This window comes from Sardina pilchardus, chromosome 22 (assembly GCF_963854185.1).
Source record: "Sardina pilchardus chromosome 22, fSarPil1.1, whole genome shotgun sequence".
Lineage (NCBI taxonomy): Eukaryota > Metazoa > Chordata > Actinopteri > Clupeiformes > Clupeidae > Sardina > Sardina pilchardus.
The window spans coordinates 27839732-27852231 of NC_085015.1; the positions used below are offsets into that span (position 1 = coordinate 27839732).

Genomic DNA, 12500 nt, shown 5'->3' on the forward strand with positions numbered 1-12500 from the left:
TGTGTTTGACAAAGAGTGAAGGTGAGTGGGTGAGAGAGAGAGAACTAGATGTAGATGTTCGTGTGTGTGTGTGTGGGAGGTGCGGGGAGCGTGTGTGTGTGTGCGTGTCAGTGTGTCTGCTTCCTCATGTGTGTCAAGATGGATGCTTTGACCTTGTTCTCACAGATCCTACATTGTCATTCTTCAAAGCTGACACTCTATACAGTACAAGATAGTTGGCAGTGACAAGCTTTTATTTCACAACAAGGGAGGCTTGCCATGATGATGGCAGTCAACTAGGACGGTAGCAGTCAACTTAAACAGCTGAACTCATAATGAGCTTGTGGAATCCACTGCTCTTTTGAAACTGCCAAGTACATGATAAACAACTATAATATTTTATAGGTTTTCATATGTGGGGGGGAAGAGACAGGAATGTTAATTCCTTTCCTAGCTAATATATGGGTGTGGCAGGAACCTCGATAAGAAAAATCTCAAAAAGTCACAATTCTTTTTTGGCGGGGAGCGCGCGCGTGAGGCGAGACAGGACAGGCGTGTGACATGCTCTTCCCCGCGCCGATTCTGATGACTTAACACACTTTGTCAGCTCTTTCCCTCCCGCGCGCGCTGCACTGCGCACCGCCGCTAATGTATTCCTCGCCCAAGACTCATTTGCTCCAGTGAGGGGGGAGTCTAAGAGACCATCATGTGCCCCGATCTGACACCTCGCGAGGGGGAGCCGGCTGAGTGCCGGCGTCGGGGCCCCGCGTCAAAAAAAATGCAGCGTGGCTTCGCCGCTTGCCACGCGCCCAGCCTCAGCGCCCAGCCAGAGCCTGGCGCTGGCGAAGAGGCAGAGGGCGATAATTGGGTTTGAGGATGCTAAAATGGAGGGTGAAATACTGCGAGGAAGTCCATGCCCCGGTAAATGCACACGCTTTAATGTTTGGGGTGGAGGGAGGGGTGCGTGGTGGTGGTGGTGGTGGGGGAGCGTGTTGAGGGAAAAAAAAGGGAAAGAAAAGAAAATACACATACATACACACACACACACACAGAATTAGCAGGCCGTGCCAACATTCCGCACTACCATTACTGGTCATTATGATAAGTCTGTATCTCTGAGTGAGATAATAGCTAGCTTTATTACGGCTGCTTGCTATTACTTTGTCTAATTATACTTAACTGCTTGGAGCTTATCAGTGCTCCACCTACGCTATCAAGGGTGCCCCCCCCTCCTCCTCCCATGCTTTTTTCTCCTCCAAACACAAATCAAGGAGCGAGGGGGGGGGGGGGGGGGGCTGATTGAAAGAGAAAAGGAGGAGAAAGAGAACAGTGAAAACTTTATTTAGTTTCGGTGGCAAATAGAGACTGGGACTGTCCTGTGCAGAGAAGTGAGACTACTGAGAAAGAGACAGAAAGGGGAGAGAGAAAGAAAGAAAGAAAGAAAGAAAGAAAGAAAGAAAGAAAGAAAGAAAGAAAGACGGAAAGAAAGAAAGAGAAGGAAAAAAAGTCCTCTGGGGAGAGGCGAGGCCATTAAAAAAACAAGAGGACACTTCTCGTTTGCCATGGCCGTTTCTGTGCACACACAAAAACATGGACGGGAAGTGTCTTTTAACACCGACAAGCCATTGTTTCAGCTGCTGCAGAAAAAGGGTGGAGGGGGGGGAAGCACTGAAAAGGAGTGAGAATGACGGAGGGAGGGAGGGAGGGAGCGAGCGAAGGAGGAAAGAGGGGAAACCAAGGGGGCTGGTTCAATTTAGTCCAATTTTTCCTCCTGACAGAAAAAGCCTGACTGCCATAATAAAAACAGGAAGAGATTCATTTGGTTCCCCTTGCCAGCTGCTGGATTCGTCTATAAATGAGTTCCATTTTCATTTAAATAATGATCATCTTCCTGCAACTTCCCAATCATGCGTTTGTAATAATTCAGTTAGTCTCCTTCACCGAAAAACAGACCACCATCATAATTACAATTTCTTTGAGCAGGCCTGAAATATAATCCGTGCCAAGCAGAGGGGCATTTGTTATTGTCAGGCCAAACTGAGACGTAGGCCTGCTCTGGAGAGGACAGGACAGACGAGAACAAAACGCTAGCAGAAGACAAACACAGGGGCTGCTGGCATCCCCCTCTATGCACACACACATACACTCACTCTCTCTATCTCTCACACACACACACACACACAGACACACACATACTGTGCCAGGGGGGCGACACAGTGGATGGAACCACTACTGCTTGTAAGGTGTAAAAATTAAATAAAGTGGAATCAAATTGTTCAATACAGAAACATTCCTCTAGAGGGTGTTGGTGATTTCAGTGACAAAGTGCTATTTGCTGACAAGTCCTTAACACATTAACCAGCTGAACCTGAGGAGGGAAATGTCAATAGCAATTATATCACCTTGAAGTTATTAAATGTCCCTGTGATGGGTAACTAGGTGAACCTGACCAGGTGATAAAGACCACTGAGATGAAATGATTTTGCTCTTAGAGGTACCTGACTGCCTGGTGCTTTCACAGATAGCTTTTCAAGGTGATAAAAGGGTACCTGCAGCATTACATGAAGGGAACAGAAGACAGCGGGGGGAAAGAAATGGATGAAATTAGCTGCTGGCTAAATGATTTTGTCCCATTACTGTCCTTTGAATTTATACCCCGGGAAAAAAGAGAAAATAAAACGAGGTTTTTCTGAAGTTTAGATGTGTTTCAAGGGCTCGAGCCCTTGTGAGAGAATGTACCCTTCGACATGGTACTAACTTCTTCATTTTATTGCCAGCTGTCTCCTAGGAAGCCATTTCATCTCAAAGAAATTCAGATACCCCGGAAATTAAAATTTCAAAGATCTGCGGTGGGAAAAAAATCAATGGTGACAGATCAATGCTCATAGAAATTTCATGAACTTTGAACCGATACAGGCATGATGATGAGAAGGCGGTTTGAATTCCAGACGGGAGATTGTTCCTGCCACAGATAAAGTGTTGCCAACAGGGCTGGAGTGATGGACACTCGGCGCGGCGAGAGCTCGCGCGTTCATATTTTATTTCTGACAGAAATTCAAGTCTATTTCTGTAACAAGGCAGACTAAAAAAGCCCCCCCCTCCCCCCACCGCCTCCGATCCCTCCCCGTGGAGCCCACTGTGGTCAGGCTTGCCTCAGAGCCACTACCATACAGCAGCTAGCCCCTGCTAGCTCTCTTAACAGCTGGCTGATATCAAATCAAATTGGTTCCCTTCGCAGCCGATCGCAGGTGCAAATTAATATTGTAAAATGAAGATCAATACATGGACAGGGCAAAAATCAATGGCAGCTAAATTATTGCTACGTTTTCCTCCTCATTCAAGATGAGTTGTGTTTTCCTCTCGACGTCAATACTTTGTAGCTTTTCTCATTAATTTCTCAATAAATTTAGTGATGAATTTCAATCACAGGAGCCAGTGGTGAGATGGCAGCACTGGTGAAGTGGTGCAGGCCAAAGCCATCTATCAGCCTTCTGTTCAGCGTGCTCCACAAGGACTAATGTCCCTGACTTAGTAAGGACAACCTATTTAAAGAAACGTTTAAACACACACACACACACACACACACACACACACACACACACACACACACATACACACACACACACACACGCACACACACACACTAAAATAGCCACGAGATGAGGCAATTATAACCTAATAACATGGCCCTTTTCTGTTGCAAAAAGAAGTTGCTCTACCCACTCTCGGGTTTCTCAAGTGGAGCTGTGGCAATAAACACTATACTCTGGGAAAGGACTGGAGGAGAGACGGGGGGGAAGTGGGGAGAGCAGGAATAAAAATGGGTGGCAGAGGGAAAAAATGGAAGTGCATGCTCAATTGCTGCCACTTGTTTCAATTACAGCCTCAGATTTCATAGGTCAGTTCATAATCACATGCCGTCCCATAATGACACTTCTCTCCCACACACACGCGGGCGCACACACACATGCACGCACACCCTGACAGAGAGGTGAGTGTGTCAGCCCCAGCTATCTAATTAGGAGACAAAGAGCGTTTCCACGGTAGCCTTGACACTGCAGCCTCTTCCCCCCATTTCACGGAGCTCCAGCAGCACAGGGCACCTCCACCCCGAGCATGTCCACGCAGGCGCCTCCGTGACCGGGGCGCAGCCCGCCGCCATGGCCCCTCTGTTCCCCATGCCACACCACACCACACCAGGCCTCCGCCACTGGCCAGCCAGTAAATAATGGCGCTGGGGAGTGACATGTGGAGGCTGCCACCGGGACAGCTCATTGTCTTCTTTACAAGGGGAGAGAGTCGGGGGTGTGCGGAGGGGTGGGGAGAGAGGGGGGGGGGGCGCAGTAGCCAGCCAGCACGTTCACTCTTGACAACTACTGGATCGCATTCAAAACAACTCTGTTTTTGCAAGGCGCACCAGCGCCAGCGAGTGTGGTTGCCACAATTTTTCTTGTCTTTTCTTTTTCTTTTTTCTTTTTTCTTTTCTTTTTCTCCCCCCTTCCTTCTAGTGGGGGAGTGCAGCGTAGTGCAGTGCGGATGCAGGCGCCGGGGCTGAGTGGGAGCTGGGTGCGATTGCAGAGGTGGCGCTGGGCCGGGCCGGGCTGGGCTGAGTGGCTGAGGAGTGGCTCTATCAGATAGACCCACATCAGAGGGGCAGCCTCCGCCTTAGGGTGGGACAGGCCGTCTGATGGGGCCGATTGCCTCCTGGAAAAACCGCCGGCAGATGAGTGCCGATAGGGCCGTTTCATGTGCGGTGTTGTTGTTTACCGGGAGCCACGAGTTAAAAAAAAAACACACAACAAAAAAAAACAACACCACTCGTCTATTTCCGCTCACTCCCTCTCCTCCCTTCAGGCTCTTGGTCTCATTCTTTCTCTCTTCTGCTGTCTGTCCATAACTCCGCAGCCTTCGCTTTTTTTTCCCAGGCAGCTCTATGTTTGCCAACTGCCCTGGCTAATTGTTCAGTGGGCTAGGCCCTCCATCAGATCTAAAAGAAGAGCCTGTCTGCCTGTGAGAGAGGAGGTGGAGGTGGAGGGGGGGTGGGGGCGCTGGATGACAGCTTCCCAAAGTAGGGTTGATGTACTGGACATTATGTAAGCCCGACTCAATACCATTTTTAACACATACGCCGGAGGTTAATAGCTTTTAAATGTCAGTAATTAGTCTAATGAAGCTTATTTTATTTTTTCCCCTTCAGCTCCTGTGCCCGTGCGGCATGTCAGCGCTGGACGGATCTCTTTAACACTTGGTGTCTCGGGCTGCAGTCGAGTGAAGTGTGAGCGGCTTTTTGGAGGATGACCCCTTTGTCCTTTTTTCGCATGATGAATAGTTGTCTCCTCGGCTGTTCGTTTTGTCAGTTCTGGTGCAGCGGAGTCGATACCTTCACCTTGACAAGGGAACTCTGTGATTTATCAGGCCTCTGGCCAATCGGCAGCCCAGCGCAAGCGGGCAGGCAGGCGGCGGTCCCGTGGAGAGCTGGCAGAGGGAGAGCGGCTCTGGTCAGAGTCCTTCCACAGCGGACTGGAGAGAGGTGCCGCCGCGTGATAGACAAATGGCTCTTGTTAGAGCCGTCCGACAGAAAAAAAAACGAGGGGGGGGGGGGGGGGGGGAGCGAGTGAGGGGAAAGAAAAAAACGCTTGACTTGTACTAATAACAAAAAGGGCCGCGGCGGTCACCATGGGTCTAAAGATGAAGCACCCTGTCAGGACCCAGGTTGGGAAATTAGCAAATAATGTTCCCGCTCTCTGATAAATGTATGACAGCTCTCCCTCGCCAATCATTTTTTAACATTTTGATGCATGTCTACAATCCCATCGGAGGAAGGGAAAAGTTTACTGGCCCTCAATTTCCAGGTGATGAATGGTGGTCTGTAAATGTGCGATTTCTGTATGAGGTATAGTTCATTTTAGGCAATTCTGGTAAATGGGTGTCACTGATTAGGACAAATAGCCTGGCTGGTGTGATCGCCCCCGACAACACGTCTCACTCCAACCCTCTTTCCAGCAACACCCCCCGCCCCCCCACCCTCAACCACCTCCCTCCCAGCTTGGCCTCCAGCGAGGCATAAAGGCCGAGGCGTCAGTGACCATGCCTAAATAGAGAGCAATAGCTTTGATGCAATTAGAGGCCAATGCCAAACTTTATTTATGAGGCCTGTCATTGTTCAGAGGCGTTTGTGAGACTGCTCCACAGTGGATGTGCTGTTAAGGGCTCTATTAAGACGCCCGCGACACAAGTCAAATGCTTTTGTATTATTATATTCTGACGCTTTTGCTTTTTTTTCCCCTTCATACTCTCTTTCAAAATAAGCCCTTCATCTTTCTCATTACTTGTGTCCCGGTGACCAGCAGGAGAGGGGGCTGCCTACATGCCTGGCCATAGACATCATAAAGCAAATTCCTTGGCCTCAAATTGTCACGGGCATTTGTTTTGCAAGATGCTCTTGTTTACTTTCAAGTAACAGAAGTGGGTGGATTTTGGAAGCGGGAGAGAAAGAATGCAAGGGAAAAGCAGCAAGAAAGCATGAGCGAGCGAGAGAGAGGGGGATAGGGAGAGGGAGAGAAAGAAAGAGAGCGAGGGAGAGTGCTGAACATGTCTCTGTCAAATCCAATAGAGAGGTTTAAAGGTAACATCTGGAGGCCTTTTAAAATTGCCTGATCAGCTTTGGAGGACTTATTAGAGTGAGTAGTATTGGCAAGAGGACAAACATGCCTGTCCCTCTTTGATTTTTTTAGGACCCTCCTGACAGCCTGTTCCAGCTCCAGGCCTGATCAATGGATAACCGATACAGGTATCAGACGGCGCACAAATGGCCTTGCGCTAACAAAAGATGTGTTGGAACAAACAAGGTTGAAGAGCGGGTAGAGGGGGAAAAAAATGCAGGAACATGGCGATCTTCAAAAGGGTACAAAGACAGGGACAAAAGTAGAACAAGCAGCAGTGAGTCCAATAAAGGGCTGCAGCCATTTTCTGACTTTTTTCCTCTTTCTCTCTCCTTTTTTAAAGGACCGGGTCTATAAATAGCCTCACACCGAGCCCAAGGCTACGAGGGCTAATAGGACTAAGAGACTTATTAAATAACAGAGTGATGGGCATATGTGGGTATGTGTATATATATATATATATATATATATATATATATGTGTGTGTGTGTGTGTGTGTGTGTGTACATGTGTGATGAGAACAGGCATCAAGTGAGATCTATACATGCTGCTTCATGTTTGCTTGACCTCGTTCTGATAGCAGAGCTCTAGAAAAGCAGGCTGCTTTGGAGTGCTCTCTCATCTTGGCCCTGCCTCAGTGTAGAAAAGGCCCACATCCGCGTCCTGTTCTTGACCTGCTAAAGCGCTGGGCAGGCCGGCCGGCCGCTCGGGCAGTGAGGTGCGTGGGAGGCAATTAAGTGCCATTTTCAGCCCGAGCACAAGTAATTTGTTTAAAGAGCGCTGACCTCTACGACAGCCGGTTTGTGTTGGCCGTGATGGAGAAGAATTATCGACTCGTGGACTGGCGCGCCAATGCCTTTGACAGTGCCACATCTGAGTGCACACAGAGGACCGCTGAAAAACACACACACATACACACACACCTCCGTGCCACGACTCCACTCTCAAAGTGACACATCCCCCCTCCACTAGCCGAGGCCACAAGAGTTTTGCCTGTTTAGTCACTTGTTTGTTTTTCTGTGCTAACAGACTAGCAATCACAACCACATGTGGCGAACTGACATACTGTATCCTGTTAATTGGCAAGCTCAATTCTTTCTCCCAACTTGAGTCAATGTGACAACAATTGGTATTCTACGTTGCATTACATTCAGCCCATTTTCTCCTTCAAGCACATTCTGCACAAGGAACAGTGCAAAAGGCCTTTCTCGCTAACTGCAGTGGTGATTAGCATGGACTTGGCTGTGCTGTTTATTCCTCTGTTTACTCATAATTTGTGATAATGCGTTTAATTGAGCAGGAGAGGGTGTGTCTCGAGCGCAGCTCGGGTGGTCAGCGCGGAGACTCCAAACAGGGCTGAATGACCGGCCCACAGCAGGCCGAGCATGAAAGCCTCTTTAAGTAACATTTCCTCCAATTTCTTTGTTAAATGGGCGGCTATTAAACAACATACGCTTGGTAAAAAAGGCGTATCATGCCAAAACTACAGAGACTTTCTTGCATTTCCAGTTCAAAGTGGCTGTTTATGAACTAATTACAAGCGTAAATTCAGCAATTTTCTACAATCGATAGGGCTTATGACTGTTTAAAAATAAACACATGATTATTTTTCTTTCTCCCAAAGCCTTTCAAATACAGAGGGATCAAATAAACACACACACAGCTAATGCACACCTCTGGCCAAAGCAATAATGAAAATTAAACCAATTACAACTCCCATCATGTGATAACAGATATTAGTCTGTGTATGAGAGAACATAATAAGCATCATATTTCATGCCGTTGTTGTAATACTCATTTATTTATTCATATGTAAAAAGTTAGTGCGACTGTAAATGAACTCAAACGAAACAACTGCTGGTGAAACTGCTCTCCCTCCCCTGTACGCTGATAGCTTCATCCGTCGCCTGAGAAGACTTTTTTTTTTCCCCTTTCAATCTGGTCTGACCCCTTTAACTGAGGTGAGACGCAGTGGGGATTGGGTGGACTGCATGAGGGGCGCACATTGTGTCGGTTACGACTCCCTCTTTTAATTCGGCGGGATAATTAGCTAAGTCTCCAAATCTCTGGCAAAGTAATTATATCTCCATCCTGATGAGCAGGATCAGGGATCAGTGAAGAAGACAAACAAACATCAAAACAAGCCGAGCAGCCCAACTATTTGGTGGAATGGGGGGGGGGGGTGGTTGCCGTGTACTTGGCACAGAAACACGACAATTCCCTTTGTGTGTGTGTATGTGTGTGTGTGTGTTGTGGCCCTTCTTGCGAGATCTGGCACTTTTATTGGGCCATATAGTGACCATTAATGTCTTAACTTATATTCCGTCCCCCGACTTTACACAACGCACTGCACTCCGGTTTCATTATCGGGCTGCCTTGTTGGCCTCTGCCCCCCTCCTGCCGGGGAGGTTAAATGTGAGAGTGCCGTGCCAGACTACAGGCTTGGTGGGGCCGTGATAGGAAACAGCTGCCCAAGGGAAGAGGGGCCCTCCCAGGAGCCACAGGACCATGCCATTTTCATGGCTGGGGGTGTGTGTGTGGGTAAGGGGGTAGATGGCGGGGAGGGGTATTTGTGTGTGTGGAGGAGTTGGGGTGGGGGGTGGGGGGGTTGGTCTCACTTTTCAAGGAGTGAAAGTAATTCCTGATGATTATCTCATTGTCCTCGTCAATGCGGGATCAGGCGGAAGCTTCCAGGTCAGACAGACAGGGCCCCAGACAGCCCCGCTATCGGCTGTGAGCCACGCAAGATTAGCCTCCACCCCCCACCCCACCCCTACACACACACACACACACACACACACACACACACACACAGGGCCACTCTGCAAGACCCCAGCCTGATCCATACAACCGCAAATATAATCAGACTCACACCCTCACACACATATGGCAGTTGACCTCACACACACGCACACAGTAAACACACTCACTCACTCTCTCTCTCTCCCTCACTCATACACACACACACACACACACTCACACATACTCACACGCACACAGACACACACACTCTAACCTCTACATTAGGTCATCCTGTGTATCTCACAGGGTATTGGCCGGTGCCAGTGGAGTGAGTGTGAGTGTGAGCGGGGAGCAGGGAGCGGTGAGCTGGGCCATGTGATGTGTTGTAATGGCAGGAGATTAGCGGGGGCTTGGCAGTGCCCCCCTCAGCCACTCAGATGGGGGGAGGATAAGGTTGCACACAGAGAGACCGAGCAGGGGGGCCCCTGAAACCCCCCACAGCACCTCTGACCAGCCAGCTCACTCTCTCTCACACACACACACACACACACACACACACACACACACAGGCCTCAGTGCTGGGCAACCAGGTTACAACCGGGTGGGCTACACACACACACTCACACACACACACACACACACTCATACACTCACACACACATACGGAACAATGGCACTTAGCAGAGCATGAAGGGACCCAGAGAGGGAAGACAATAAAACAGTCAGTGAGAGAGAGCGAGAGAACGAGGGAGAGAACGAGTAGAAAGGGGAGAAAATAAAAAAAGAGAGCAAGCGTATTTCATAATAAAAGCCTCTGAAGGAACAGAGGGAACACAGAGAGAGTGAGAGAGAACACTGTAGAGAGAGGAGGGGGGAGAGTGGGGAAGTCTAGTCGTGTACTCACCGGTGTAGACAAACCGGCCCGGCGCCCCTTTGCAGAACTGCTTGGACTTGTAGGAGAGGGTGACCTCCACGACCCCGGGGATGTGTCGGGGTGGGGTCTGCACCCGGATGGCGTGTGGTGTGATCAGCTGCGGGGCGACAGAGAGGGCACATCAGTGGGCACACGGGTGAACACACAGAGAGAGAGAGAGAGAGAGAGAGAGAGAGAGGGAGAGAGAGAGGGCGGTGCGGGCATCGGGCACCGGCCACTGTGGGAGTGCCCGCCAGCTCAACTCAATTACAGCAATGAGGCCCAAATTAGCCCATCATCCCAGCCCAGCCATGCCCTCCGCACACCCAGAAAGCCCCGCACACTTGTTTTTGCTCTCCATTTAAATCCCCCTCTCCGCTTCTCTCCCTCTTTCTGGGGGGGTGCTGGAGGAGAGGGAGAGAATGTCAGTAAATGGTCCTTGGCAGTCAGTTTCTGCAGGAAAGGCCAGAGGGCATGGTTCATTCTAAAATTACCTCCATATGTCTGCACTATTCGTTTTGTTTTCTCTCTCCCCCCTCCACCTTTCACTCTCTCTCTCTCCCTCTCTCTCTCTCTCTTCCACTCTCTGGATATTCTAGCCCCTAATTGTTCAATTGTTTTTCAAGACCTCACTGTTTCTTTGCGAATCCACCAGAGGCCTTGGGGTTCCATATCAGACTGTTTAACATGCCGTGTGTTTATCTAGCTCCTTATCTACTCCTGTGATTAAACACTAAACAAAACTCACATTGATTGCCTTGCCGAGGCTCCCACTAGCAAATAAGCGTCAGACAGCTTGATCAACCCACTCTCCAGTGAGGAGAAAACACACACACACACACACACACGAGTCACTTGAGTCTTCAATTCCATTTGCAATAATTATGATGTTGGCGGCCATAACTTCATTCTCGTGTGTGTGTGTGTGTGTGTGTGTGTGTGTGTGTGTGTGTGTGCGCATGTGTGTGGGAGTGTGTGTTTTGCGGAGATGGAGTGGAGAGAGGGAGGGAGGTGGCAGAGGTGTGGCGGAAGAGTCGGGGCCGCTTACCTCGCTCCACACCAGCATCGTGCCGAAGACCACCTGCAGGCCGTCAAAGAAGTTGTCGCCGATGATGATGACAGTGGCTCCGCCCGTGGTCCATCCCTCGCTCGGGCTGATGGCTTTTATGCACGGGGTAGCTGCTTGGGACAGAGCACGGAGAAAAGACAACTTAGGACCTTGGCTGCTTCTGCTCATGCGCGCGCACACACACATGCAGACACACACAAACATATACACTCACACACACACACACAGACAGTATTACAAGCCGACAATAAAACAAATCAAAAGCCTGAATCAATAAAAGAATAAAATGAGACACAAAACACAACACAGAACACGGAGCACAGAGCGGGGCCATTCATCAGCTCACACACATGTGGCTCAAGCAACCATTAAATGGCTCTCCGCTCTGCACACACACACACACACACACACACACACACACACACAGGCCTGAGCCGAGGCTGGAGAAAAATGGTTTGATGGAGCAAATTGTGTGTCAGGGCAAATATGGCTATTACAAATGATTAAGCAGCGCATGCATGTGGCACGTCAATTTATCTGCTTTGCTTTACAGATCTAAGGCGAGTCAATCAAAGGTCGTTGAGCGAGGTGGAGGAGCGCGGGCCTCGCAGCTTCGATTTTCTCGTCGAGCCGCTAATTGGGTCGGGCCTTTTCATCCGCATACTTCGCCTTTGGTTCAAAACTTAAACCCTCCCCTCTCTTTTTACGTCTGTGGCACACACACACACACACACACACACACACACACACACACACACACACACACACACACACACACACACACACACACACACACACACACACACACACACACACACACACACACACACACACACACACACACACACACACACACACACACACGCACACGCACACGCTTGGCCTCATTCTCCTGTAATGACTTCTCTTTTATGAAGATGTTCAGAGGGAGTAGTTAAGGTGCTCGTTTTCTCTTTCCCTCTTTTCTTTGTTGGACGCAAGACTGGTGGGTGAGCTGCTAGCGGCGATGCTGCTGTTCAGGCGTGCGTCTGCTGTTGTGTGCTGTTGACCTCTCGGCTGTCGTGCTGGACGTTACTACGGTGCCCTTCTCCTCCCAACACCACCGGCACCTGCCCCCAGCAGAGCCGCCAGGAGA

General features: G+C 49.5%; 1 protein-coding gene across 9 annotated transcripts in view; it reads right to left on the reverse strand.

Annotated features, from left to right (window-relative positions):
• ebf3a (EBF transcription factor 3a) overlaps positions 1-12500 on the reverse strand; it is a 96394-nt gene that overhangs the window by 17971 nt on the left and 65923 nt on the right. For 6 of the 9 annotated variants that reach the window (XM_062526359.1, XM_062526355.1, XM_062526353.1 and 3 more), the window contains exons 9-10: positions 11345-11478; positions 10288-10414 (exon numbers count right to left, since the gene is read on the reverse strand). In XM_062526359.1, coding sequence (XP_062382343.1) covers positions 10288-10414; positions 11345-11478 — 261 coding nt within the window. The remainder of the gene's footprint in view (positions 1-10287; positions 10415-11344; positions 11479-12500) is intronic. The other 3 variants (XM_062526358.1, XM_062526356.1, XM_062526354.1) reach the window with 1 other exon arrangement.